This window comes from Dermacentor silvarum, unplaced genomic scaffold, assembly GCF_013339745.2.
Source record: "Dermacentor silvarum isolate Dsil-2018 unplaced genomic scaffold, BIME_Dsil_1.4 Seq462, whole genome shotgun sequence".
Taxonomy (NCBI): Eukaryota; Metazoa; Arthropoda; class Arachnida; order Ixodida; family Ixodidae; genus Dermacentor; species Dermacentor silvarum.
In genome coordinates, this window is record NW_023606272.1 from 1 (window position 1) to 27,899 (window position 27,899).

Genomic DNA, 27,899 nt, shown 5'->3' on the forward strand with positions numbered 1-27,899 from the left:
TCCTTCTCTTAAGCGGGGGAGCCCTCTGTACCGGCAGCAGCATTGGCGTCGCATAAGAATTATGTAGACGCTTGCGAGGCCTGCTGCGTGGCGCCGAAACGGCGTCTCGGGCCTAGTTCTCCTCGCGCCCGCTCTGGCGCCACTACTCTGGTACAGCTAGGGTGCCTCGATGCCCAAGGTGCCCTATAGTACAGCCAATGCCTCCTTTACTAGTAAAGGAGGCTTTACTAGTAAAGGAGGCATTGGTACAGCCGATCACGGAGAAGCGCTTCCACAGCCGCGTTGGTACGCGCGACAGTGACTCTAATCAGGTCGTAAATAACGCGTTTTATAGTTGAACATTACAGGTTAAATATTGAAGTTGTTATTAGAAGTGCTGATTACCCTACATATGTGAAAGGTCTGCCCTATAGGAGTGGGAATCTTTTGTAGAGTGGGCCTCAATGCCCCATGAACGCTGCCCGCTCGACTCACCTGAAATGAAAAGTGCTCTATTACGAATAATCGGCAGTGGATTTACGTGTTTCTTCAAGACGAAGCAGTGAGTGATGCAGGCACTGAGGAGGGTAGTCAAAGGGCCCTGATGCATTTTCTCCTGAACTATAACTTTCCCTCCATCTCTCTGTTCTTTGAAATCTGGCATTTGCGGCAGGTTGGGCAGGTTAGTAAAGGTGCATGACTTCACTTTTGCCACGAAACGGTGGCAAAATAAGATACGCAGAAATGACAAACGCTTGATCTGTGTACGTTTCTTCCTTCTGCCTCCGTTTTTTTTTTTTAACGCGCTGCTCATCTAGCATCTTGCCCGTGCTTCTGACATTCTTTTTTTGCATGTACTGCGGATAACTGGGAAACACAGTCGGGACCGCCGTCGGAAGCAAAAGCCTAATCTTCGTGTTCTTTTTATAGTCATTCTCAGTAAAATGTAACGTACATATCAGCGACCTGTCGTTTGGTTCCCACTTGCTTTCTTTCCCTGACGGCCCTTGGCGAGAAATTCTTCAGCCACGCTTCCCGACGCTGTAGATCACAGGGGAATTCGTATTAGTTCAGAGTAGCGTCTCTTCTCGCGTTCGAGTTGCACAGCGGCACACAAGAGCTACGCGGTATCACACCGCTAGAAAAAACCGTCTGCCACACACGCGCACACCACAGAACCGTACACAAGCACAGGAAAGATGAGGCAAGCTGCTCACACACACGATCACACAAAAAAAGCACACGAGAATGCGCACAAAAAAGCACACCACGTATAAATCCTGAGGCAACCACGTTGTAGCACGAACCGGCGTCTGCCTTGCGTACCGGAGCAGTGGCGTCCTCACAAAAAAAAAAAAAAAAAAAAAATTACACCATTCTCCCGTAGGGGAACCCTGAGTAGTATGCGCAGCAGCCATGGGGTCGACCACGGCGCTGACACTGGCGCTGTCCGTGGCACTCATCGCGGCGTTGCGTAGGTAAGATTTCCGACGCTGCTCGACGAGTAATGGCTGATCTCGTCGAAAACCTCCGAGCCGCCCCCAGAGGCACTGGCAAGTCACCAACGCCACGCGCGTTCGGTGCGAACGCGGATAAAACACCGACGGCGTCGACAACAGTTCTGCGCGTTGTGGCGCCCCCCAGCGGAGTATGCAGCGCCTGCCGTCGCGCCTCTAACCTAAGCTGCTTCGCATTATCGCGCGCGGAACCGCCGGTGTTGCCATTCGTTGCGCAATCCAGAGAGGAGAGGAGGGGGAGGAGGATGCGCATGCGCAGTAGGGGTGTGGACGCCGCACGGCGGAGGGAGGGAGTGACATAGCCCCGACCATAAGCTGCTTCGCATCTAAAACAGCGGCCGCATCTGTCAACTCAGCCGAGACGCGCTCGCCCATTGACGGCGACGCGACGCAGCAGGCCGCATCTTTTACGTGCGAAGCATCTTATGGTCGGGGCATAGCCTCCTATATTTTATTGCGATAGCAATTATATGGACACTCAAAAGCAGATTTCTGCCGTCGCCGTGAGGTTCCGTATGACGTCAATGGAGATGAAATCGTCGCCGCGCGCCGAACGCTGTATGTGCGAGTGAAAGGGCGCGAGGGGCGCGCTTTCACGGGGAGTGAACGCACGGCGGAGAACAAACGCGCGTTCTGCGCCATGCTCGCTTAAGGGCTGCAGAAGTAGGCGTCTCTTTCCTCCTTTACAATCACCATATATGTAGAGCAAACGCACCTTCTTCCGACGCGCGAGAGGCCGTGGGGGAGGGGGGGAGGAGAGGGAGGCGACGTTTAGCTGCGGCACCAAGTGCCTATTTATATCAGAGGCTCCGGCAACAGTCACCAACGCCGCACGCATTTTGAGCGAACGCGGGCAAAACGCCGACGGCGTCGACAACAGCTCTGCGTGTTGCCGGTGCTGCTGCATGTCCAAGTTTATGCAGCTGATAAAGCTACTATCATTACTCCGTATAGCTCTCCACAAATTTGCTATCGTAATTGATGCTTCGCCTTTCAGGTGAAACTACGACAACTTTTTTTAATGCCCGCGCAGTGGAACGGCGGAGGCCGTCCGCTGCCCTCCCCCTTCCTCCTCGATTTACGCCTGCCTTCTCCGCAAGAGGCTCTCGCACCCCACACCCCATACGCACCCCATACGGCAGGAACGCTCGCGTTCCTGTCGACGCGAGCGGCGTCGCTTGACGCGTTTCGATCTTGGACGCAAGCGGGTATAAATACGGGTCCACCGCTCGTGCTGCCAGAGTCCGACGAACGCCGTAGGCGCGCTTGCTGTTTTCGCTGTTGCCGAGTTCGCTTGCTTTAGGGGCACAAGTTCGCCCAATAAATTCTATTTTAAGTTCATCGTTGACGCAGTGTTACTTTCTGTCTACCTGCGTGCCAGGCAGCCCACCGTCACCTACGTGACAATATTTTATGCTGCATTACTTTCGACATACCTATTTGCTTTTCTATCCGCACTGTGGAATCAGTTGGGGTGCCCTGCGCCCGACAAGATGCAGTACTGCTACGTACCACGCTGCAAGTCTTCGAGCAAACAACGGACGCCGGGCATATCGTTCCACGAGATACCAAGCGATCCGGAACTGCAAGCGAAATGGCTAAAGGTCATTTCTTGGGACGACTGGACACCGAATACGACATCGTGTTACTCGACTGTATGCAGCCGACACTTCGGTTTCTCCGAATTCAAGGAGGGCTGCAAAATTCGCAAACTCAAGAAAGACGCTGTTCCCAGCATTTTCGAAGAGTAACCTGCGTACCTGTAGCCTCCGAAAAATAGAGAGAGAAACGACGGGTCTGTGAGTAAACGTGAGGCAGCTGCGCCAGTGAACACACCACCGCCGAAACGAAGAGCAGTTGAGAGCCAACTGGAGTCTCCTTCGCTTCCTCTCAATGACTTGCCGTCCGTCGACGTCGCCTCTCAACAGTTATCACTGATGGATTGCTCCGCAACCGAACTGCCACTACCTCTGGAAAACGGCGCAAGCGAGCGCTGCATCACTACGACCGTGCAGGTGGACAGAGCTGTGCAGGTGTCGTCATTATTCTCGGTTTCGGCAATGGACAAACGAAAGTGGAGACGTAAGGAGCGAGACTCGAACGCGCGAATTGAGCGACTCAAGAGTACCGTTGACAAGTACAAACAGGAACTGCAAAAGCTCAAGGAAGAATGCTACGTGTCTGCATTCCTGCAAGTTGTGGAGAAAGCAAAAGAGAAAGGCTTGGCTGCTTCAATATTAGTGGAACAAGTTCAGAATTTCGCGAAGAAGAAACCAACGTGGTCTGAGGTGACAGTGCGCCATGCTGTGGTTTTGCGTAACCTCTCGACTCGTGCATACGGACACGTAAGGAGCACAGGTATTCTTCGGCTTCCCTGTCGAAGTACCCTCGAGCGCTTTATGGGCTCATCACGTGGAGAAGTTGGCATGACCGAACTCGTGAAGCAAAGGCTGTCTGCAGAACTCGCTTCTCAACCCTCATTGCAAGCGAGGGCATGCTCTCTAATTGTAGACGAAATGCGCGTCAAAGAACGGCTACTGTATCACAAGCAAAGAGATGCCTTCATCGGCGAAGTGGACTATGGTGTGAACTTCCCCAAAGAAACAACAAATGAGCCTGTGCTGGCGAACTCACTCTTGTGTGTCGTCCTTAATGGCCTTTCAGTTTTGTTCAAAATACCCGCGGCGTACTTTTTCGCGAGAAACTGCACTGGCCGTGAGCTGCACATGCTTATGAGACACCTTCTAAAGGAAGTTGAAGAAATAGGATTTTTCGTTGTGCGCATTGTCACAGACAACCACAAGATCAATGTCTTGGCTATGCAACTTCTGTGCAACGGAAGCCTCAAGCACTGCATTGACCACCCTGGAAAACTGAATCGAAAGCTCTTTCTTGCATTCGATCAGTGCCACCTGATCAAAAACGTGCGATCACAGCTTTTGTCCCGTGACATCGGAAAAGGCGGTGAAATATCAGCGAACCACTTGAAGAGCCTCTACAGAATGCAGCAAGGCAGCTTTGTAAATCCAGTACGATTTTTGACGAGAAAGCACGTATTGCCTACGAATATGGAAAAAATGAACGTGCAGAGAGCAGTGCAAGTTTTTTCTCCTCCCATGACAGTTGCAATGAAGCTCTTGCAAGAGCAGGCGGGCCACACGTGCGACGCAAGCTTCGCGGGTGTTGGACCGCCGGTGCAATTTATGGACACCGTGCACCGCTGGTTCGTGCTCATGGACGTGAGTAATTGTACCCAGCACATACATCAGAAGAATGCAGACTGCAAGCAGTTTGCATCTGCAGGCGATGAACGGCTAATCTGGCTGGAGACAAGCTTCCTCGACTACCTGGCCGATCTCAAAAGTCAGTGCCTGGCAAAGAACTTCCTAACCAAAGAGACTTATGAGGGTGTTGTGATCACAACTCGTTCGAACGTTGAGTGCATTAGATATCTTCTTGAAGAGATGTCTTTTCACTTCGTTTTGATGAGGAAAATGTCATCGGACCCAATTGAGTCGTTCTTTGGCTGGCTGAGGAAATCACCAGGATCAAATGACCAAACGGACGTCCGCGCCGTGCTCACAGGCATTGAGAAAACCCTCAAGACCGGTATAGCATCGGCGTCGAGTACAAGCAACATAATGGCAGCAGAAGAGATTGATTGCTTGTCAATTCTGCCGCAACAGAAAAACACAAGGGAGCAAACCAGCGAGAAATTCCCTGCAGATGCACGTAGAGAGCTCATAGAGCGACTAAACCGAGATAAACCTCTACTTCCCACTCCAGATGTGGCCGCATTGGCTATGGTTGGTGGCTACCTCGCAAGAGCCGTACGAGAAAACTTCGAATGTGAGGAGTGCTTCGCGCTCTTAACAAAGCCAAACGCCTCGACACCACCGGACTCGCTCATTAAACACCAAGACCGCGGTGTACTTCTTTACCCGTCCGCACAACTTCTAGATGTTCTCTACGCACTACAGAAGTTCGTCGAAGTTCTTCTAGCAAGAAGAAGGCGTATGCATCACCCTTTAAAGGAGGCTGTGAACAATGCTACCGAAAGCCTCCGCGAGCACAAAGCTTTGATGTGTTCAAAGCCAGGCCACCAAGAAAATTTGCTCAAATTGTTGCTTACGAAGTTCTTTCGCCCAATATTCACCAATTTCGCTCTGAAAGCGACAGACAAACAAGATGTCGCCAAAGTGGTCACAATAAAGCCACTGTCACGAAAGACCCTGAAACTGTGAGCTTGATCTCACAGCTGGGGGCCTAAGTGAAAGGTCCAGTTTTCACAATATGTTTCGTGTTGCTTGCTTTCAATGTACTGTGGGGATGGAAAGAAACGCGAACAGTGCGGCACCTACATTCTCTGATATTTCGCATTTCTTTTCGAGTGGTTGTAGCCTGCATGATAACTAGAAGCCACTAGAATAAAACTATTCTAGCATCTTTTTATTCCCACCAGGGTCACAGCAGGATGAAAACATCGCGCCGCACTGTTTGCCTTTCATCCCATCACCCCTGTACATTATGAACAAACACCAGTGGAACCTGCGCATTTATTTCACAGCTCCATCTCTAATACGAGCGCAAGTTTCTCTCCACAAGCACGCGCGCAACGGCGTAGTCGCGTCGTCTGCTCTGGGACTGGGTATGGGGTTGCAGCGCGGCGTGGTGGCGAGCGCATGAACTAGAAGGTACGGGCGAAGCGCCTTGCTGCGCTCGCCACTCGGCGGGCATGAAAAAATATAGGAGGCTATGGTCGGGGCTATGTCACTCACTCCCTCCCTCCGCCGTGCGGCGTCCACACCCCTATTGCGCATGCGCATCCTCCTGCCCCTCCTCTCCTTGTCTCATCTCCTCTCCTCTCAGCATTCCTCCTCTCCGACGCTCCTCTCCTCTCCGGATTGCGCAACGAATGGCAACACCTGCGACTCCGCGCGCGATAATGTGAAGCAGCTTAGGTTAGAGACGCGACGGTAGGTGCCCCAGAGGCACCGGCAACAGTCACCGACGCCACGCGCATTCGGTGCGAACGCGGGCAAAATGCCAACGGCGTCGACAACAGTTGTACGCGTTGCTGGTGCTGCTGCATGTCTAAGTTTATAAAGCTGATAAAACTACATTGAGTCGACCCCACGGCTGCTTCGCATACTACTCAGGGTTCCCCTACGGGAAGATGGTGTAATTTTTTTTTATTGCGATAGCAATTATATGGACACGTTCACCGGATTTCTGCCGTCGCCGTCGCCGTGAGGTTCCGTATAGATAAAATCTTCGCCGCGCGCCATATGCCCGAGCGGAAGCGTGTGGGGATGCGCGCTATCACGGAGAGCGAACGCACTCAATCTTCCACGCGCAAGCAAGGAAGCGGGAAGCGAGCGCCGGAGGGAGCGGGGGGGGGGGGGGGGGGGGGGGGGCGCATTTCTACTCTGCCCACAACCGCACTCGTCGCTCGCTCGTACCGTCTCTTATCTCCACACGGCTCTCACCTTTCTGCGCCGTGCATTCGCCGCTCAGTTTCCGTTGAAGCGATGGACCACACGTACCTTCGCCCGCTGCGACGTATATGCGCTTACTGCCAGCGTTTTGACAGTCGTTGTCTGCAGTCATTCAGTGTGATCTATTCATGTTTGTTTGTGCGCGCTCACACCACAGTTAGTAATAGTCGGGCCACATTTTCCAACGCACGCTACACATGCAATGCTGCCCGGGTCGGCAGTGCAGCGCTACAGGTGTGTCCCTTCGCACGCGCTGCCCACGGGAAGCGCTTCTCATCAACACCACCGTTTCACACGCGCCTTCTCGTGGTCATCGAGTCTCTCTTCATGTCGGTCTACTTACGCCGCAGCACACCTGCTTACTTAATCATCTCATGTTTACTACAATTCATATTGCTACCAAAGCCACTCACCTTACTTCGTATGACATTGCTGTGTTGCTATCGCATTCATTGCTTCGCCCTTAGGGCGAAACTGTGACATTTTTTTTTTATGTAGCGGCCGTGACACAACGCTCGAGTGGCTGGCATGCACCGGTATGGGCTAGCGTTCCGAATGATAATTGTCACGTAGTAGTGACGGTGAAGAAACAGTCGCAAAACTGTGAATGACAAAACGGACTTTATTGGGCGAACCTGTGCCCACAAAAGCAAGTTGCACTCCAAGGTAAACGATAGCGGCGAACACAGTCGGCGATCGTCGAAAATCTGATCTAAAGCCCCTATATTTATAAAAGTAGCGCCATTCTTAGATCTTGCCGCCACCGCGCTCACCCCGGCGCTTCCTCCTCGCCCTCTCTTAGCCGCCTCCTGTCGCAGAAGCGAGAATAAAGAATCAAAGTAAACACTTAGCAAGACATTACAGCAACAAACACAGGAAAGTTCGGGCAGGAAGCGGGCGTGTGTGCGTGCTATAGTCTCAACGCGAAGCAGCGGAGACGAGACGACGAGAGAAGCGGTGTTGGTCTCACCATAGAAGGTCGTTGTATCGGACCGTCGTACAGGCTACCAGTGCGGGGCAGCTCTGGTGTGGAGTGAGAAGACAGGCGGCTCGGCAGCACGGGAAGACGGCGCTGGCGTTCTGGCCAGGCAGCTGGTCGTGGAGCTCAGGCCCGTAGCCCGACAGCTCTCGGTCTGCCCACGGGCGTAGACGCTCACCGGCCTCGGGCAGCAGTTCCCCAATGGATGGTGTGGCGACGCCCAGGAACGGGTTGGCAAGAGGCCCCGTGATGTCCTGGTGGATCGGGTCCGGAACCCGATGGCCGTCTTCAACCCCCGATCCGGTGGCCGACCTTCTCCTGGTGCTGCTTCTGGAACTCTTCATCCCTGCTGCCAGCGCGCTCCTTTTTCTGCTGCTCTGGTCGATTCGTCGATTTCTCATTGGCTGCTCGAGGCTCTGTGTTCCTTTGTGATTGGATTGGCTTTCTTTTGTTGTTTTTCTTGTGCCCCGTGTTCACGCGCCGGACGGTCTTCGGCGTCATCGTTTTCCAACAGCATGGAATTCGCCTCGGTGCGCGCACTACTCGTCGTCTGCTCTTTGTCTCCAACCACCGCACCGTGTTGCACACCACAAATATCACCGTCGCGCACTACACATCACAGTTACCAAGAAGGACGTGTACCCACTACCACGTATCAATGATTCTTTAGACAGGTTACAGCGAGCTAAGTATTTTTCATTTCTCAATCTCAAGAGCAGTTATTGGCAAATTGAGGTAGATGAACGAAAGTGCGAAAAAACTGCTTTCGTCACTCCAGATGGCCTTTACGAATTCAGAGTACTTCCTGTCGGTCTCTGTTCGGTACCAGCAACTTTCCAGCGAATGATGGAAAGTTTTGCATACAGTTTTTCATACAGAGCATCGTCCTACGGCATGGCGCCCTATCGCACGTCATCACAGACCGAGGAAAAGCCTTTACAGCACAGCTCACTAAAGACGTTTTTAAACTCAGCTGCACGACCCACCGAAGGACAACTGCCTATTGTCGCAAGATGCGAAGAATCCGCAGACAAACGGCTTGACCGAACAACTGAACAAAACGATGACTGACATGCTGTCTATGTACGTAGACGTACAGCACAAGACGTGGGACAAGATACTTCCTTACATAACCTTTGCCTAGAACACTGCGACGCAAGAAACAACACGCTTCACGCCGTTTTACCTCATTTACGGCCGTGAAGTGCAGACTATGTTAGAAGCAATGCTGCTGTGCGACAACATAGATCATCTCAATCTCACCCAAGATGCCGAACTTTTCGTGAAACGCGTGGAAGAAGCCCGTCAGCTTGCCCGAGTGCACATAAAGAAACAACAGAGCACCGATGCGCGCCATTACAATCTCCGCCATTGACAGGTCGAGTTCCAACCTGGTGATCAAGTCTTGGTCTGGACTCCCGTGCGCCGAAAAGGACTATCTGAGAAGCTTTTGAGTCGCTACTTCGGACCTTACAGAGTGTTGCAGCGAATTAGTGACGTGAATTACGAAGTCCTTCCTGATGAAAGCCAGCCTCCCCGACGTCGACAACTGCAATCTGAGATTGTGTACGTTGTGCGGTTGAAACCGTACTACAGTCCCTAATATCCGACGTTTTCAGCCTCTTAGGTTAAATTTGGTTGTTTGTCGTCCCTCGGTGCCTTGTGACTATATCGCACACCAAAGTGATTGTGACTACAGCCAATGTGTTCGTCCTAGGCCATCTCGGCGCTCTCATGTCAAGCCTGTGTATGTTTTCCTTCTCTTTCTTTTTTTTGAAGAGGGGGTAATGCCACATGGTGTGGCACAGCAAGGGGACTGGTGAAGAAGAGAACGAGGTACGTCTCGGCATCGCGCGTCGACGCTTACGCTTGCATGGATCCTTATTCAGCGTGTATTCTACAACAGGGTATACACGACAATATCCTTCGATTTCATGAAATTTCCAATTTTACGAAAGTTTGATCATTGCTTATTGCTTCTTGACTTGGTAAAATCGTGAGTCAACTAGTGCAATCATCTTGATGATGGCTAGTTAATTGGATCTGAAACAGCACTACTGTTACAAGGACACTATCCTGTATTGTGCATGCATAGTTTGCATGCGCATCACTTCTGGTCCATTCTGTGTCCGTGTCATTGCCAGGTACCTGGCTGCTCGCACTGCTGCATTGTGGTTGATCTGGGGTTTCTGCGCGTGTCGTGATCATTCGGCTGCCGCGCAAGAGGTAACACTACAAAGAAGCTGAGCAACAGAGAATCAGGCATATACCGAGTTTCACACGTAACCTGAGCCAAGGATTTAATAAGAAGTGGTAAACCTCGCAGCTGGGTGACACCAAAAACATATTGTTAACCATCATGTGGCACTCAACAGAGCACTTTTTATATTCCACTTAATTAGCTAACTAAGAAGAACTATTTAAAAAATTGAATCACTTTAGAGCCAGGTGCGTCTCGTTACATTGTAGAGGGGGTCCAGAAACAATCAATACATTTTACAGTGGCAACGTATCTCCTCTGTGGTGCTATTTCCTGGCACATAAAGAAAGCCCCAGAAATTTGACATTGAGCCTTTTATCAAGCTGACTTTTGAAGAAGATAAAGGTGGGAGCCTCCTTTTCACCGCACGCACTGGTAATGTGTGCTCCCACCAGCCTTGCCTTCTGTGTGTACCGAAAGACAACCCACTCGGGAAAGTACCTGAACTTGGAGTTCACCCAAAAGCTCAAAAACACTCGCATGGTTTGTTTGCTAGTTCAATGGGCACAAAGCACCTGCAAAGAAGTCTTCAAGAGAAGCTCAGGACCAGTGAAGCTGACCTGACAAGGAATGGGTACCCCAAACACTTATTATTACGGGAGCATTCTTAGGGTACTCCATACACTTTTGGGGGGCTATGTTTGCATCTAACCGTTTTCTTGCCTACCTGGGTTACTCATCAGGCTGTTGTGCTGAGGGTTCGAAAACAACCAACTTGGGTCACTGAGTACGAACCTCTTTCATGCCGACGTGGGTCACTGTAGATGCAGGTACTGCTCTTACAAGAACTTGGAGCATGGGTATGTGCCAGCAGGCGTGTGCCGCGCTTGCCTTTGACATCAACTTGTCCAACTAGGTATGTGCCGCCTGACGAAAAAGATCCCTCAAATTTCTCCGATGTTGAGTGGAACCACACCCACGTCACAAAAGTTTCACAAAGACAGCAACCCAAATGCATTAGCAGGATGAACGCCTTTGACATCAACTTGTCCAACTAGGTATGTGCCAATGGGAATGTGCTGCCTCTACAATGACGAAAAAGATCCCTCAAATTTCTCCGATGTTGAGTGGAACCACACCCACGTCACAAAAGTTTCACAAAGACAGCAACCCAAATGCATTAGCAGGATGAACGCCTTTGACATCAACTTGTCCAACTAGGTATGTGCCAATGGGAATGTGCTGCCTCTACAATGACGAAAAAGATCCCTCAAATTTCTCCGATGTTGAGTGGAACCACACCCACGTCACAAAAGTTTCACAAAGACAGCAACCCAAATGCATTAGCAGGATGAACGCCTTTGACATCAACTTGTCCAACTAGGTATGTGCCAATGGGAATGTGCTGCCTCTACAATGACGAAAAAGATCCCTCAAATTTCTCCGATGTTGAGTGGAACCACACCCACGTCACAAAAGTTTCACAAAGACAGCAACCCAAATGCATTAGCAGGATGAACGCCTTTGACATCAACTTGTCCAACTAGGTATGTGCCAATGGGAATGTGCTGCCTCTACAATGACGAAAAAGATCCCTCAAATTTCTCCGATGTTGAGTGGAACCACACCCACGTCACAAAAGTTTCACAAAGACAGCAACCCAAATGCATTAGCAGGATGAACGCCTTTGACATCAACTTGTCCAACTAGGTATGTGCCAATGGGAATGTGCTGCCTCTACAATGACGAAAAAGATCCCTCAAATTTCTCCGATGTTGAGTGGAACCACACCCACGTCACAAAAGTTTCACAAAGACAGCAACCCAAATGCATTAGCAGGATGAACGCCTTTGACATCAACTTGTCCAACTAGGTATGTGCCAATGGGAATGTGCTGCCTCTACAATGACGAAAAAGATCCCTCAAATTTCTCCGATGTTGAGTGGAACCACACCCACGTCACAAAAGTTTCACAAAGACAGCAACCCAAATGCATTAGCAGGATGAACGCCTTTGACATCAACTTGTCCAACTAGGTATGTGCCAATGGGAATGTGCTGCCTCTACAATGACGAAAAAGATCCCTCAAATTTCTCCGATGTTGAGTGGAACCACACCCACGTCACAAAAGTTTCACAAAGACAGCAACCCAAATGCATTAGCAGGATGAACGCCTTTGACATCAACTTGTCCAACTAGGTATGTGCCAATGGGAATGTGCTGCCTCTACAATGACGAAAAAGATCCCTCAAATTTCTCCGATGTTGAGTGGAACCACACCCACGTCACAAAAGTTTCACAAAGACAGCAACCCAAATGCATTAGCAGGATGAACGCCTTTGACATCAACTTGTCCAACTAGGTATGTGCCAATGGGAATGTGCTGCCTCTACAATGACGAAAAAGATCCCTCAAATTTCTCCGATGTTGAGTGGAATAAAACCTACGTCACAAGGGTTTCTCAAAGACGGCAACCCGAAGCATTAGCAGGATGCGCCACAAATGCATCGGGTGTGGTGCCGCTCTCCAATGAACGCCTTTCAAAGCACCGACGATTAATAAGAGAGCTGCGCCATGAATGCACTGGGTACGTGCGCCACTGAGTGTGCGGCAAGCGAGGGAATAATTCTCGGTGTTTGCAGGCACGAGCGCGCCCTGCTTCTCGAGTTATGTCACTATATCTTGATTCAATGCTAAACGCTTTACCAACGATAGTCATAACGAAATGGGTTCTGCCGCAATTCTTCACAGTACAATAGAGCTCCCATTTAACAGGTCAAGCAAGAAGACAGAAGCTCACTACTGTCTCAGATATATGAAGTGTTAAAAAATTAAAATTATATTTAGAGGTCTCACATGCTGTTACATTTGGCGTAGCGGCCAAAGGGCAGGGGCCGGGTCATTGTGGTATCGATGTCAAATGACATGCCACCGAGACAATGTGGACGTTGAGATGCTGACAAATTTGACACTCTTGCTTGCCTCTGTTCTACCCAAGCAACTTGTTCATGATTGTGATGTGTGGAGTGTGCAACAGGGTGCGGTGGATGGAGACAGACAAGAAGCAGACGACAAGGAAAGCGCGTGCGGAGGCCAATTCCGTGCTGGATGGAAGACGGCAACGTCGAAGAGCGTCAATCAGCAAAAGACGAATTGGCCAGAGTGGCAGAAAAGCGAGGTGCGCTGGCAGAAGAGAAGGAGGAGTTCCACGAAGCGACGCCAGGAGAACGCCGGCCACCGGACCGGGAGATGAAGACGGGCCGTCGGGTTCCGGACCCGAGCCACCAGGACTTCCTGGGCGTCGCCACTCCACCCGATCAAGAACTGCTGCCCGAGGCCGGCGAGCTTCTGCGCCCGTGGGCAGAACATGAGCAGTTGGGCTATGGGCCCAAGTTCTACACCCAACTGCCTGGCCAGAACGCCGCCGCCATCTGCTCGTGCTGCCAAGCAGCATGCCTTCCCTCTTCAAGCCAGAGCTGCCGCACTGGTGTGAGTGTGAGTACAGAGCTACTCACTAAGGAGGCATGTGCAGAGTCAAAGGTTGATAACCATGGCTCACAATGCAAGGTACCATTTAGGTCACCATTAAATGAACAAGTGTGCATGCAAGGTGACCAGTATTGCATTCTTGAAAGGGTCTGTGACATGGCGCAGAATGAGTCTACTAAACAACACTCTGTTGAGGTGTCTCAAAGTAATCTGACAAAGTGTAGCACATTGGCTTTGCATTGTGTGACTAATAAGAAAGCAGATACATCATCTGTGATGTCGTTTGTGACTGCAGGAATTTTGATTGAGATAACTCCGTGTTCTGCCGATTGGTCAACACGATAGGCTAGCAGATGTGGAGCGATCATTAGGACATATGTGTGTAGGTGCACGGTTTTAGAGCACATTTTGTTCGATGCCAATGATTTCCGGGTTGTAGCTTTCAAGTCAAAGCACTTCAAGAGTGGTGGATGTCTTCAAAATTGCAGTAGAGTGGCCCTGATTGGGACTACCGATATGAAGGTGAAGCGTGAAATTTGTTTCATCTGGGATGGGATAACCTGAGAAGCTGATCCTGTGTTATAGGAACACATAGTGTTGTGCGTCGCATGCCCTGTGAATCTTCTTTAGGACTTGAAAGCGTTGTGTGTTTGGACCTGGTCAAGGTTAGGTGGTAGACCCACAGTGAACGTCGAGTGATAGTTGTGTGAACTTGTCGCGCACTAGCGACAGTTTTTTCTTTGGAAAAGCTTTTTCAAAAAGGGGGCTTTTGTGATGTGTGGAGTACGCAACACAGTGCGGTGGATGGAGACAGACAAGAAGCAGACGACAAGGAATGCGCGTGCGGAGGCCAATTCCGTGCTGGATGGAAGACGACAACGTCGAAGAGCGTCAATCAGCAAAAGACGAATCGGCCAGAGCGGCAGAAAAGCGAGGTGCGCTGGCAGAAGAGTAGGGAGAGTTCCACGAAGCAACGCCAGGAGAAGGCCGGCCGCCGGACCGGGAGATGAAGACGGGCCGTCGGGTTCCGGACCCGAGCCAACTGGACTTCAACTGACCGGGGCCTCCTGCCAACCCGTTCCTGGCGTCGCCACTCTACCCAACTCTACCCAACAAACGGCTTTGTCCTCAATTGGGTTCTCGGAGGCACCGAGAACCGGAGCTTACTTTGAGAACCTGAGGCGGAGCCTCCGAGAACTGTCAGAACCAATTAAACAAAAGAACCTGTTATCACAATGATGTCATTGTGAAACCGTATTCTGGCACTACATACTTTTTAAAGTGCGGGCTAATTGCCGTTGCAAAGTGTTGGGCTTCATGCCAATGCATTCATCCAGTCAAGGAGTGCTTGGGCATACTGTGGAGTGGATTTCCTTCTTGTGAGCTTGTGTCGTTGCCTTTCCCTTATCATCAGTGGAACAATGTGGCGGCATGTGTGCTTTGTGTGGACCTTCACCCCCTTGGAGGCGGAGTTTTGTGATGCCTAATGACCACTGGATTGGCCGATTATGATATCTTCTGTTTGGCTGTTTCTCTACCAAGCGACGTAGCAAAGACAGATGGGGATTTCAAGAGCCATCTTGCAGGTGGGCTCTGGCAGAGTGTAGACCAGAATGTGGTTTAAGTTCCGGGAGCATAGGCCAGCTAATCGTTTTTGAGATGCACTGGTGGTGTAGGCCAGAGCATAACCCTCTCTGTGATGCCCGACTCCAAAACCACGACACCCAATCCTACAGTGCCAGAACCACAACCTGATTAAGAGGCATGCCATAGTGTTCCCGGGGACTCTGGATTAACTTTGACCACTTGGGAGTTCTTTAATGTGCAGCTAAATCAAAGTACACAAGGGTTTTTTGCATTCTGCCCCCATCGTGGCTGGAATCAAATCTTCAAGCTCGGCTGCACAACGCTAGAGCCACTGAGCTGCACTGAGCTACCATGGCGAGTTTATGAGGTTTAAGTGAAGCGAAATATATATATTGTAGCTCCTCCCCTCTATAATGCTTCATGAAGAAGTCTTGAGGGCTTGTGCGAATATCAATTTTTTAGTCCAAAGTGAAGTCAAAGCAAATAGTATTTAGAATTAAGTCAAATAATTTCGAAGCAAATACACTCAAACCTTGTTAGGGGGAGCCGAAATTACTTTGTTATGTTTGTTACTTCGTTGTATTGCTACGAGAGAGACATTCAGCCTGGGGCAGATGACGAAGAAGACTGTTCTCTCTGGTGCTGGTGGCTGTCCACCATCTTAGCTACTGTGTCTCTCCCATACGGTAAATTCAGTGTCAATAGTCCCACCTTGTGCTGTTTTACGTAACATCTTTTTGGTGGACGTGCTGGGTAGTTCCCTGTTTCGATCACGGAGCTCCACAACGGCCGCCTCATCACGCTTGCGAACATGTCAGTCGGTGCAGGCACATCGTCTTCACCCCCTGCCCCTCCCGTGGCTCCGACCTACATCGTTCTGCCTCCTGCTCGTGATCCTAGTGTATTTTCCGGCCAGGATGGGGTTGACGTCGACAAATGGCTCAACCTTTACGAATGGATCAGCGCCGGCTACAAGTGGGACCCGACCCTTATGCTCGCCAACGTGCTTTTTTACCTCGATGGCCCACCGCGGGTGTGGTTCGAGATGCACGAGGCGGACATTACCAGCTGGGACTCTTTTAAAGAGAAGATCCGCGACCTTTTCGGTGACAGCACTGGTCGGCAGCTTGCTGCACAGAATGAACTTGCGACTCGTGCACAGACATCCTCCGAGTTATACGTCTCGTACATTCAGGACGTTATCGCTCTTTGCCGCCACGTTGACGAGCACATGCCTGAGTCCGAGAGGGTTTCTCATGTGCTCAAAGGTATCGCCGATGATGCTTTTAATCTGCTCGTCTATACCAACGTTGATACCGTCGACACAATCATCAAAGAGTGCTGGCGGTTTGAACAAGTGAAGAGCCGCCGTATTACCCAGAGGTTCACCCGGCTGCCCAATATGGCTGCAACTTCTTGTGATGCCGTTCGCCTGCCGCCCACCTGTGACCACGTTACTCGCATTGTTCGTCGCGAGATTGAAGCCGCCTGTCCTGCACCTATTCAACCACCCGTGTTTACACCCCACGCCAGTGACCCATCGCAGCCATCGGTGTCCCTCATCAAGCTGTCGTTAGGCAGGAGTTTGCCAATCTGGCCTTCCATCAGCGTGCCCATTGACTCGTCCTGACGCTCGGCCTTATTCCTCTGGACCCGCTCGACGCTCCTACACATCTCCCGTTTCCTTCCGCAATCCTGCGGAATGGAGAACGCCCGACCATCAGCCCATCTGCTTCTCCTGTCATCAGGCCGGGCACATTGCTCGTTATTGCCATCGCCGTTGGACCTACGCATCTCGCCAGACCTCCATGTACCCGACTCCTTTCAGACGTCCAGCTGCTGATTCCTCTACTTACCACTCGTTGTCCTCCCACGAGCCTCTTCCCTCTGACGCCACTGCTCCTGTTTGCCGCTTCTCCCGCTCCCCGTCGCCACAACGCCACCAATCCCGCTCTCCGCAGCCTCGCCGCTTTTCCTCGCCGTCCTTCTCTGGACGATCGCCGCAGGAAAACTAGATAGTGCAGCTTATGGAGGTGAAGCTGCAATGCCATCGTCCCCTGAAAATCCTCTACTGACGCTCCCCACTCACCATAGCCTCCTAGAAGTCAAAGTCGACAATGTTCCTGTGACCGCCCTCATTGACACTGGCGCACACTTGTCTATTATGAGCGCCCCTTTACGCCGCCGCCTGCAGAAGATTATGACGCCGTCTACGACACAGACAATACGTGTTGCCGATGGTGGTGCTGTTCAAGTGATCGGAACATGCACCGCCCGTGTCAGCATTGCCAGTCGTCACACTGTTGTCCTTTTTGCTGTCCTTGGTCACTGCCCCCATGACCTTATCCTTGGCCTTGACTTTCTTTCGGCACACTCGGCCTTAATTGATTGTTCATCGGAAACGCTCTGCCTTGATCTTCCTCTTGTATCAGATGCCTGCGAAACGCCCGTCAGCCGCTTAAGCCCCACCGATTTTGTTCGCCTACCACCGTGAGCCGTCACGTACGTGTGTTTGTCATCGACCCCTCCCGTTCCTGATGGCGACTATATCGTCTCTCCGATTACAGACGTCCGCCTGACGCGCAATGTTAATGTGCCACATACCATCGCCAGATTAGCTGATAACTGTGTGTTCCTCCCGCGACTAAACTTTGGTCTGACCCCCCAGTGTTGCCCCACAAGATGTCGCTTGCCCACCTCACCGCTATAACAGACCACGACGTCGAGGTTGTCGCCATAACTGCTCCTGAAGAAGCTGAAGTTTCCCGGTCACCAAGTTCCGACGACAGCATTATTTGCCCGACATGATTGCATCAGACCTTTCGCCTGACCAGGCCGACGCTCTTAGCCGGGTTTTGGCCTCATACAGCGACATTTTCGACATTTGTGATCGACCCCTGGGCCAGACTGTCGCCCACTGAATCAACACTGGCGACTCTTTGCCCATTGGCCGTCGACCTTACCGTGTGTCCGCATCAGAGCACCAAGTGATTCAAAAAGAAGTGGCTAAAATGCTTGCGAAGGACATCATCAAACCATCATCTAGTCCTTGGGCCTCTCCCATCGTATTAGTAAAGAAGAAAGACGGTTCCTGGCGTTTCTGCATTGATTATCGGCACCTCAACAATATCACCAAGAAGGACGTGTACCCTCTTCCACGTATTGACGATGCCCTCGACTGCCTCCATGGTGTCACCTTCTTTTCATCCCTGGACCTTCGATCTGGCTACTAGAAAATCGCTGTAGACCTGGGGCGCGATCTTGTACGCGTTCCAAAATGGAACGGAGGCGTTCCGTTCCATCGAGCCGCACACGATTGGTCAACCGCGACGTTCAAATTGACCAATCGTGTGCGGCTTGTTGGAACGGAACGCCTTCGTTCCATTTTGGAACGCGTACAAGATCGCGCCCCTGGATCGCGAGAAGACCGCCTTCGTGACCCCTGACGGCCTTTACCAATTCAAGGTCATGCCTTTCGCTTTCTGCAACGCACCAGCCACGTTTGAGAGAATGATGGACACACTGCTTCAAGGATTTAAATGGTCGACGTGTTTATGTGACCTGGACGACGTGATCATTTTCTCCCCCACTTTCGCAACACACCTGGAGCGCCTTTCGACCATTCTAGCAATCTTCCGACGAGCTGGCCTCCAGCTAAATTCCTCGAAGTGCCACTTCGCTCTTCGTCTAATTACTGTCCTGGGCCACCTCGTTGACGCTTCTGGTGTCCGACCGGACCCAGCGAAGGTACGCGCTGTCACGAACTTCCCCGTTCCACGGTCTGTCCATGACATTCGTACTTTTGTGAGGCTTTGTTCCTACTTTCCCGTCGTAACGTCCAATCTGATGGCCCTGAGCTGCTTCTCGTTGTGCCTAAACAGCTGCGTTCAACGGTACTGCGTGCGCTTCACGACGAATCAACTGCTTGTCACCTTGGTGTGTCCCGCACGTACGACCGTGTCCGGCGCCGCTTCTTTTGGCGCGGTCTCGCCCTGTCTGTTCGACGTTACGTGACCTCTTGCGACAAATGCCAACGTCGGAAACGTCCTGCCGCACCCTCTGCTGGACTGCTTCAGCCGCTCTCCATCCCGACTGAACCATTCTTCCGTGTTGGTTTGGATCTTCTCGGTCCTTTTCCTGAGTCACGTTACCAATGGACACCCTACTACCGGCTGTTGCCGCGCCGCCTAGCGAATATGCACGTGATGCCATCGCTCGTGCCGATCACGCGCGTCAGATCGCCCGCTCTAGGCTGTTGGCCTGGCAAGCGACCCAGAAGCGCCTCTATGACAGCCAGCATCACGACGTTCGCTTCTCACCCGATGCCTTAGTTCTCCTGTGGTGTCCATTCCGTCGTGCTGGCTTATCCAAAAAGTTGTTATCTCGATACACGGGTCCTTACCGAATCGTCCGCCAGGTCACGGACGTCACCTACGAGATTGTTCCCGTCTCTCCGACTTTACCGCCTGCGACCGCTCCCACTGACATAGTTCACGTCAGCAGACTGAAAGCCTACCGCCCTCCTCCTAACAACAATGTGTGAAGTGCGCCGAGACGGCGCTTCCACCGCTGGGGGTAATGCTACGAGAGAGACATTCAGCCTGGGGCAGACGACGAAGAAGACGGTTCTCTCTGGTGCTGGTGGCTGTCCACCATCTTGGCTACTGTGTCTCTCCCATACTGTAAATACAGTGTCAATAGTCCGGGCTTGTGTTGTTTTACATAACAATATCCGTTATTTCCATTTACTGCAACATATGCCCAATGGGGTGCACCAATGCACACATGGAAATAAAAAAACGGCTTTGCGCCTTTGTAATGTGTCATTTTACCTACGCGGCGGCCATGCACAATTGGCAAAGGTCGGAGAGGGACAAGCTCAACACGTTGATCAGGAAGACATCAGAGGGTCCTCGGCCTCCCCGTGTACACAAGCTCGGAGAAACTGATGTGTCTCGGCATGCACAACACGCTGGAAGAGATTGCGGAAGCGCAGGAGAGGGCGCAGTACGCCAGGCTGTCCACCACCCAAGCGGGTAGGAGCATCCTGCAGGAGCCGGGGGTTCCTCCGGCGGAAATCGAGTCCCGCTTCTGCGGTCTCCCTCGAGAACAGCGGGAACGCATTGTCGTGGCTCCAATTCCACGCAACGTTCATCCCGAACACAACGTGGGTTGGAGACGAGCTAGGGCCAAGGCACTCCTGGGCAAAGCTCGGGAAGAGGCTCCGGATTGCTGTTTTGTTGATGCTGCCCGGTACCCCGACGGGACGGCGTTCGTAGCGGTGGGCATCGATCACGATGGGAAAATCACGAACTGTGCGACTGTTCGAACGAAGTCGCCCTGACCCTGCTGGACGACAAAAGGACCACGATCTACAGCGACTCGCGGACGGCTGTACTAGCTTTCGCCAAGGGCACCGTTTCGGAGCAGGCCGTGCGCATTCTACGGGACAAGGACATCAAGTCGCACACGATCATCTGGTTCCCTGCACACATGGGGCAGATCAAGGGCGCCCCCGCCCAACCTCAACGAGTCAGCCCACAGAGCTGCGCAAAGAGTCGTTGACCGCATAGCTACCAGGTGGCGCGACGCTGAGGTTATGGACAATCGGGACCCTCCCTCCTCATATAACGAACTTACGAAACATTTTTACATGGGACGGAGACGATATCCTCCGCCACATAGGAAACTAAACAGACCACAGGCGTTGACACTCAGATTACTCCAGGTCGGGGCATACCCTAACCCCGCACTGTTACACAGAATATACCCAGACATACAATCGACCAATGCTTGCGAGCTACGCTCAGACCTAGCTGACTTGGAACATATGCTCTGGCGGTGCCCCGCGTTACACGTAGGCGACGATGTCACGTCGACCAAATGGGAGGCTGCCCTAAGCAGCCCCGATCTTGAAGCACAGCTATGGCCTGTCGATCGGGCCCGCGACGCAGCAGAGAGGCACGGCCTTTCTGTGCCGACGTGGGAGCGGCCCGCTACGTGCTGACGCGCATTCCGAGGGACAATAATAAACTTTACCCTACCCTACCCTTTGCAGCCAGTGCAACCGATACACAGCCACGCATGCGGTGAAATTTGAATCAAACAACAAGGATCGTTGATGTGTGCAGCACGCGACTTAGCACCTGACAGCCTTTGAATAGCTTCTGTGCCAGTGTGATCCACGTTCGCTTCCCACTCGGCTCGAATGGTTGAGCAGCACGTGGCACACAACACAGCGCGCCACTGTATGATCGAAGTGGCAAGCAGCTTCGCTGCGCGGGCGTGGCGCGGCCGGCTCCTGTGGGGTCTCACACATGCTCTTGGGACAAAGGAACGACAAAACAGTAGTGCAACAATCAAAAGGGATTTATTGCACCTTTCATACACTAATACACACTAGCCGAATTACTACCAATAGAACATTCACATGGGCGCGCGACAAATCAAAGAAGTCCGACTCACCGCGACCCGATAGCGAGCGAATACGTTCGCCCCATGCTATGACACAATCGCCTAGTCGTTTACGTGTACAGTCACGCGAACGGTGGCGCGCTTGAACGATCTGTGTTCGTCCATACCGGTGTCCTGCTCTTAGCCTTGCGCGACGGTCGCGTGAAGCGGGCCGGCGCACGCGCCAAGCGTTCGTCCGTGTTGGCCGCCGATCCCAACCCAAAGAGGAAGCGCCATTGACCTTTTTCTCCCAAGTCACCCTGCCGTTCGGTGGCGTTAGCATCGCAACACTCGCGCCATCTCTCGCAGCGCGCCGCAACCACTATGACCACCGCCAGCACTTAGCCACGCGGTGAAGCCGGACCACAGGAGACGCGTGAGAGTCGCGCATCCCCACACCCCCCCAACCTTAAATCACTACACATACTCCAGCGAAACATGTCACAAGGTCTATCAACAGCGCGCGTCGCGAACAAAAGTTAGTACATGTGACAGTGGCGCCGCCGAGGAAATGTCCACACATTATCCACAACATGCGAGCCGACATTGTCTCTGGGGTTCACCGCTGGCGTCCGCTGGTCACAGCACCAGCTCTGCAGATTCGGTGGCACGACTCCAGCACAGGACTCCAGCACAGGATTCCGGAAACAGCGACGCAGAAGTCGGCCCGAGCAAGCATCACTCGCGCCGACGCGCCCTGCAGGCGAGAGCCGCTGTAGCCGTTAGTGACTGCCGGCTCCTTTCCCAGCCGCCGAAATCGCTGCGCCGAACTGGCCACAGGCATCTGCATCGCCTGGGGTAGATCGATTGTAGTCGGGGGCAACAGCGCTGACGAGGTGCAGGTGACAGGAAACCAGGGGTGATTCCGCTCACGCTGCGTACACTCAACGCACTCGACAAACACTAAAGTAGTGCAAGGGAGAGGAATTCGGCATACGCATTGCCCACGTGGTACGATGTTCAATTCGGCTAGCGAAATTTCGGACGGCATTTCAGATGCTAAGTTCATGTGAACAAAGCTTGCTTTCTTGAGTCGAACGAGTAATTCAATTCGTGCGAGGCGAACTAATGAGGGAAGCAATGTGCGACACCTCAACACCACGGTCCATCAGGTTGTGTCCCTCAACGTGCGACAGGCGGCTTTGTTAAGCCTTAGGCCTAATGCATCGCTAGTTTGACAACAACCGGCATCCAAAAAAAAAACATCACCCAAAATAGGCACAACTGGCAGCCACGAGGAGACGTTAGCTCTGTGCGGTGGTCCTACCCCGCTCGGTGCACACAGCATCCGAGTTGACGGCGCCCACCGTCCCAGACGGTGTCGGAGCGCCCGGTGCCAGGCCGCAATACCAGTCAGCCCGTAGCGGCACCCGTGGCCCGCGGCCACCGGCTCCCTGAGCCGCGACTTCCGAAGTCAAAGAGATAGAAGAAACTATTTACATAAGAAATTCGGACCACCCACGAGGCTTCCGTATTCACTCGCTTCAGGCTTGCCAACGCTCCGCGGGCGCTAGGCCTCGCTCTCCCAGGATGCAGACCACGTGGCTCTCGTACTGACGAGTGTACAGTACTTCAACAAAACACTCGCGAAAAGGCTTAGCATGTTGAAAAGTTCAAACACGCTACAGCAACTGTCGCCTCGCTCAAGAAAGCACACCGCCGACACTAGCGATCAATATCCACGCTAGGACTATGCTTCGGTTGAAACATCTCGAACCGAGCAAAACTAAAATTATCGTCCGATGCCCCAAGAGGTCCACGTTGGGCAGCCAGATGTGGGGTCTCACACATGCTCTTGGGACAAAGGAACGGCAACACAGTAGTGCAAACAATCAAAAGGGCATTATTGCATCTTTCATACACTAATACACAGTAGTCGAATTACTACCAATAGAACATTCACATGGGCACGCGACAAATCAAGGAAGTCCAACTCACTGCGACCCGATAGCGAGCGAATACGTTCGCCCCATGCTATGACACCATCGCCTATTCGTTCACGTGTACAGTCACGCGAACGGTGGCGCGCTCGAACGATCCGTGTTCGTCCATACCGGTGTCCTGCTCTTAGCCTCACCTGACGGTCGCACGAAGCGGGCCGGCGCACGCGCGAAGCGTTCGCTCGTGTTGGCTGCCGATCCCAACCCAAAGAGGGAGCGCCGTTGACCTTTTTCTCCCAAGTCACCCCGCCGTTCGGTGGCGTTAGCATCGCGACACTCGCGCCATCTCTTGCAACGCGCCGCAACCACTACGACCACCGCCAGCACTTAGCTATGCGGTGAAGCCGGACCACAGGAGACGCGTGAGAGTCGCGCATCCCCACAAGCTACACCAATGCCAATGTGATCTCGGATGCCACGCCCAGCTGCCAGCCTGCGCGGTGGGCCGCAGGGAGAGGGCGAAGTGAATGCACGACCTGGGCATGTACCAGAGATCTTGGAGGCCCGACCCAGCTGCGGCTGCGTGTGCGGCATGACATGAGGAGAGAAGTGAATGCTGCTATAGCAATTATATAGACACTCCAAGCGAATTTCTGCCGTCGTCATTGCCGTGATCTTCTGTATAAGTCCAAACACAATAACACCGTCGGCGCGTGCCGTACACTATATGTGCGAGTGAAAGCTTGCAACGGTCAGCCGACGATCAATCTCGTGCACACGAGGCACGGAGATGAGGCCATCAAGGGAGGGAGGGGGGGTTCTACTCTAGCGGCTGCTGCTTACAGCACAGTGTGGTGCGTATTGACATGCATCAGGTATCAAGGCGAAGTATTAAAACGGGCAAGTTCGCACTCGGTCATGCAAAGCTTAGGCACAGCGATCTTCAAGTCCTAATGGCTGCTACTGCTAGGTATTAACTTGCTTGCTGCTAGGTGTTAACTTGGTTAGTGTTAACTAGGTGTTAACTACGCCTGTAGGAAGGTATTCTCGAGCGATCATTTTCGGAGGTATCTTCCCTTTCGCGACATTTCGTGTGACTAGCGCTGGACGCGTTGGCGCCTACGAGCAACAGCGTTCCTGGCATGCCACAAACGCAGGCAGGCTAACCAAGGTTGGCACAGTTCCAAGGACGCTGTTGTTTGCCGACGCCGAACGCGTTGGAGGCTATGCGCTCGATATCAATCGGCCAGCTTCACTGTGTCTTGAGCTTTGCGCGGCCTAGTGCAAGCTTTCGCCTTTTTTTTTTTTCTCCTGGCTCAGCACGCCACGGAGAGGAGAGAGGCGGGGGTCAGGAAGGGAGGGAGCTGGCGAGAAGGAGACCGCGTGTGCATGCCTCGCGCCGCTCTCCTGGTTCCCATGGCTCCGGCGCTTCAGTTTCTCGATACGAACCACAAATTACGGCTGGCTTAAACAGCTTCGCTGTTAAAATAAATAAATAAAGATCAGAAAATGAAGACACACGCCTGCTTTTTTTTCTATAATTTTTGTGTTCTTCCTCTATTTACATGATTAAATATTGACAATGTTAACGTGCACAGCAAAATAACATCTGGAATATAACTGCTGGAGTTCCACGCCTTAGCTTGCTGGTCGTGGTGAGCTCTGTTCGCGGGGTGCATCCGCATCGCAATTCGCACTAGTTTTCTACTTTATATATTACCTGATGGCATGAATGTGATCTGCCTCATACAAGTGACGACCTTTCTCAAAAGCAGACACACGAAATGCGTTTTCCGGTACGTCAGGCCTTAAAGCCCATTGGAAGCACCATGAGCGCCTTCATCCCGTCATATGCTTTACATGCCATTCGCGCCATGTTTACCAGCACGCCACCCGCTGCTTATAGCTCAGTTCTGTGTTCATCATTGCTCGAGGCAAAAGCGACAGGATGGCGCTCACCTGACGGCTGCATCTGCAGCAGGACCGCTCCTAGTCCAAATGAGCTAGCATCAGCTGAGACGGTGCGGCATATAATAGATGGTACTTAACCATACACCTATCTGACGTCAGTAGCTCCTTCACCTTGACAAAGGTAGCCTCTTGTTCATATAGCCAAGTCCAGCGAGAAGACTTGTTGACGACGCTCTAATTGGTGTAGCAATGTCAGAGATGTGTGGTAGAAACCTGACGAGATGGTTCACCACTCCAAGCAGACGTTGGACACCTGCAACATCTTTTGGTGCTTCCATGGTCCTGACACTCTGGACCTTGCGTGGGTCTGGCCTGATACCTTCTGCAGACAGAATGACTCCGAGAAACGGGACTTCAGACACCCCAAATAAGCATTTGTTGGTTCAGTGTGATCCCAGCCTTGGCAAGATGAGACAGACCTTGGGTAACTAGGACATGATGTTCCTGTCGAGTGCGTCCGAAGACGATTATGTCATCAATCATATTTGCAACCCCTTCCTGTCCTTCCAGAATTCTAGCCATCTGCTTCTGGAAATATTCAGGTGCCGAGATAATGCCAAATGGAAGGTGGCAGAAGCAAGTATCGACCAAATGGGGTTATAAAAGTTGTGAGCTCTTGCGAGTCCGCGAACAGTTTCACTTGATGGAAACTTACAGTTGCGTCCAGCTTTGAGAACACAGATGCGTCACCGTTATGTCTGAGGACTTGCATCAGCTGTAGGAAGGATGTGGTGTCCCAAAGCCTTCAAGACGAACCGCAAGTCCGGAACACCACGGCCATAGGTCTGTAGATGCGGTGAATTACTCTGTTCCTTTCAGCTTGCTGAGCTCACGCCTAACAATTTTGTATAACGGGATAGGAATCGGACGAGGTACACTGGGGGAGAATGGAGTGGCATCTGGTTTCAAGCGCATTTTATATTTGTCCTTGATGGTGACAAGCCCGGGGATAGAGTTCAGCGTGCAGTGATACTTCAGGAGCCTGCACTTCACCAAGGAATCTCACAACATTGAGGGCTTGTATTGTCGGTAGTCCCAGAAGAGGAACAGAGAGAGACTCAATGACAGAGCCGCTGGGAGCATGTCTTCCCGTGCCACAGGAGTAGGGCTGCATATGAACCAAGTACCCACAGCGGCTGACCTCCAGGCCCAGTAAGTAGCAAGTCAACCTTGTTGAGCTTGGCAGGAAGTTTGGGGAAGTCATATGGAATAGCAGAGACCTCGGCTCCGGAGTAGACTTTAAACTGTGTTGTGCAGTCGTCCACGGTGACGTCCACTACCATCGACTTGGCCATCATCCCGACAGCATTCAATTGAATCGAGCCGACCTATGCTTCGATTTCTGCGAGCGACAACTTCTGCAAAGTGTCCCTTATAAAAGTTGCAGAGCGAGCTGGACACTGCGTGCAAAGATGAGACGCGCAGTCAAAGAATCCGCAGGTGAGCATATCTCCGCAGCGGCGTTCAAAAGGAGGCTTAGTGTCTTGCTGGTGGCGTCCATATTCGGAGTGTGGGAGCCGTCCGAGCTAGTGTCAGCTTGCGACTGCCGCTTTTCCTTGTCAACGTCTTCTGCCTGGTGTGCCTGCGTTCATGCCTCTTTGAGAGTGAGTTTAGCGTTTCGGCACAGCTGATCCGACAGACGCGAGTCCCGCAGGCTGACGACAAATCTGTCTCGTACCAGCCTTTCTTCGACTGCAGTTGAGGGGTAGGCGCAGCGTTTTGCCAACCTGCTAGTTCGGGGTAGTATATATAGACGCTCTCGTCTGGTTGCTGTACACATCTGTGCAAATGCAACGACTCGTTCACCTCATTACTTGGATGCACAAGCGCTTGGTGAAACTATCGACAAAGGCTTTAAACGAGCCGAGGGGACGCAGCATCAAGTGAGAATGTGTCAAGGAGTGGACGCGCTTCGGGGCCCATACAATACCGGAGCGAACACACCTGTGTCTCCTCCGATGCACTCTCGAGTTCAGAGACTGCGGCGTAGTCCTCAAAGCAGTTTTTCCACGTCGGCCAGTTCCTGAAGTCGATGGTTCCGACACCTAGAGGGAGATGCCAAACCACTTCGGGTTGGACGCTTGGTGGACATGTTGGTGACGTGGCTAAGCTCGAAGGCGGTATTTCACCACTTCTGACACCATGTTAGGTTCACGGCCCTCGGAGGGCGGTAACCACAGCGTAGTCTCGGGAGACCTCAAACGAGACCACCAGTCCTCGCTGAACCTGAACAACTGTTTATTCAACTGCATGCGAACACAAAGATCGCATAGATGGTGGCTCCAATAAGTTCCCCATTGTAGAGTGTCAACCTCTACACATAGAAAATTTGTTTACAGGCTACGT

General features: G+C 52.1%; 1 protein-coding gene across 1 annotated transcript; it reads left to right on the forward strand.

The window, feature by feature from the left end:
• Window positions 1-6: 6 nt before the first annotated feature.
• LOC125941846 (uncharacterized) lies at window positions 7-6,251 on the forward strand. Its single transcript, XM_049659703.1, has one exon. It carries the CDS (start codon window positions 3,434-3,436, stop codon window positions 5,738-5,740), a length of 2,307 nt encoding a protein of 768 aa, XP_049515660.1. The 5' UTR covers window positions 7-3,433; the 3' UTR covers window positions 5,741-6,251.
• Window positions 6,252-27,899: the final 21,648 nt, after the last annotated feature.

Coding starts and splice junctions, on each gene's coding strand:
- LOC125941846 (XM_049659703.1), top strand. CDS start 3,434: ATGGATTGCTCCGCAACCGAACTGCCACTACCTCTGGAAAACGGCGCA.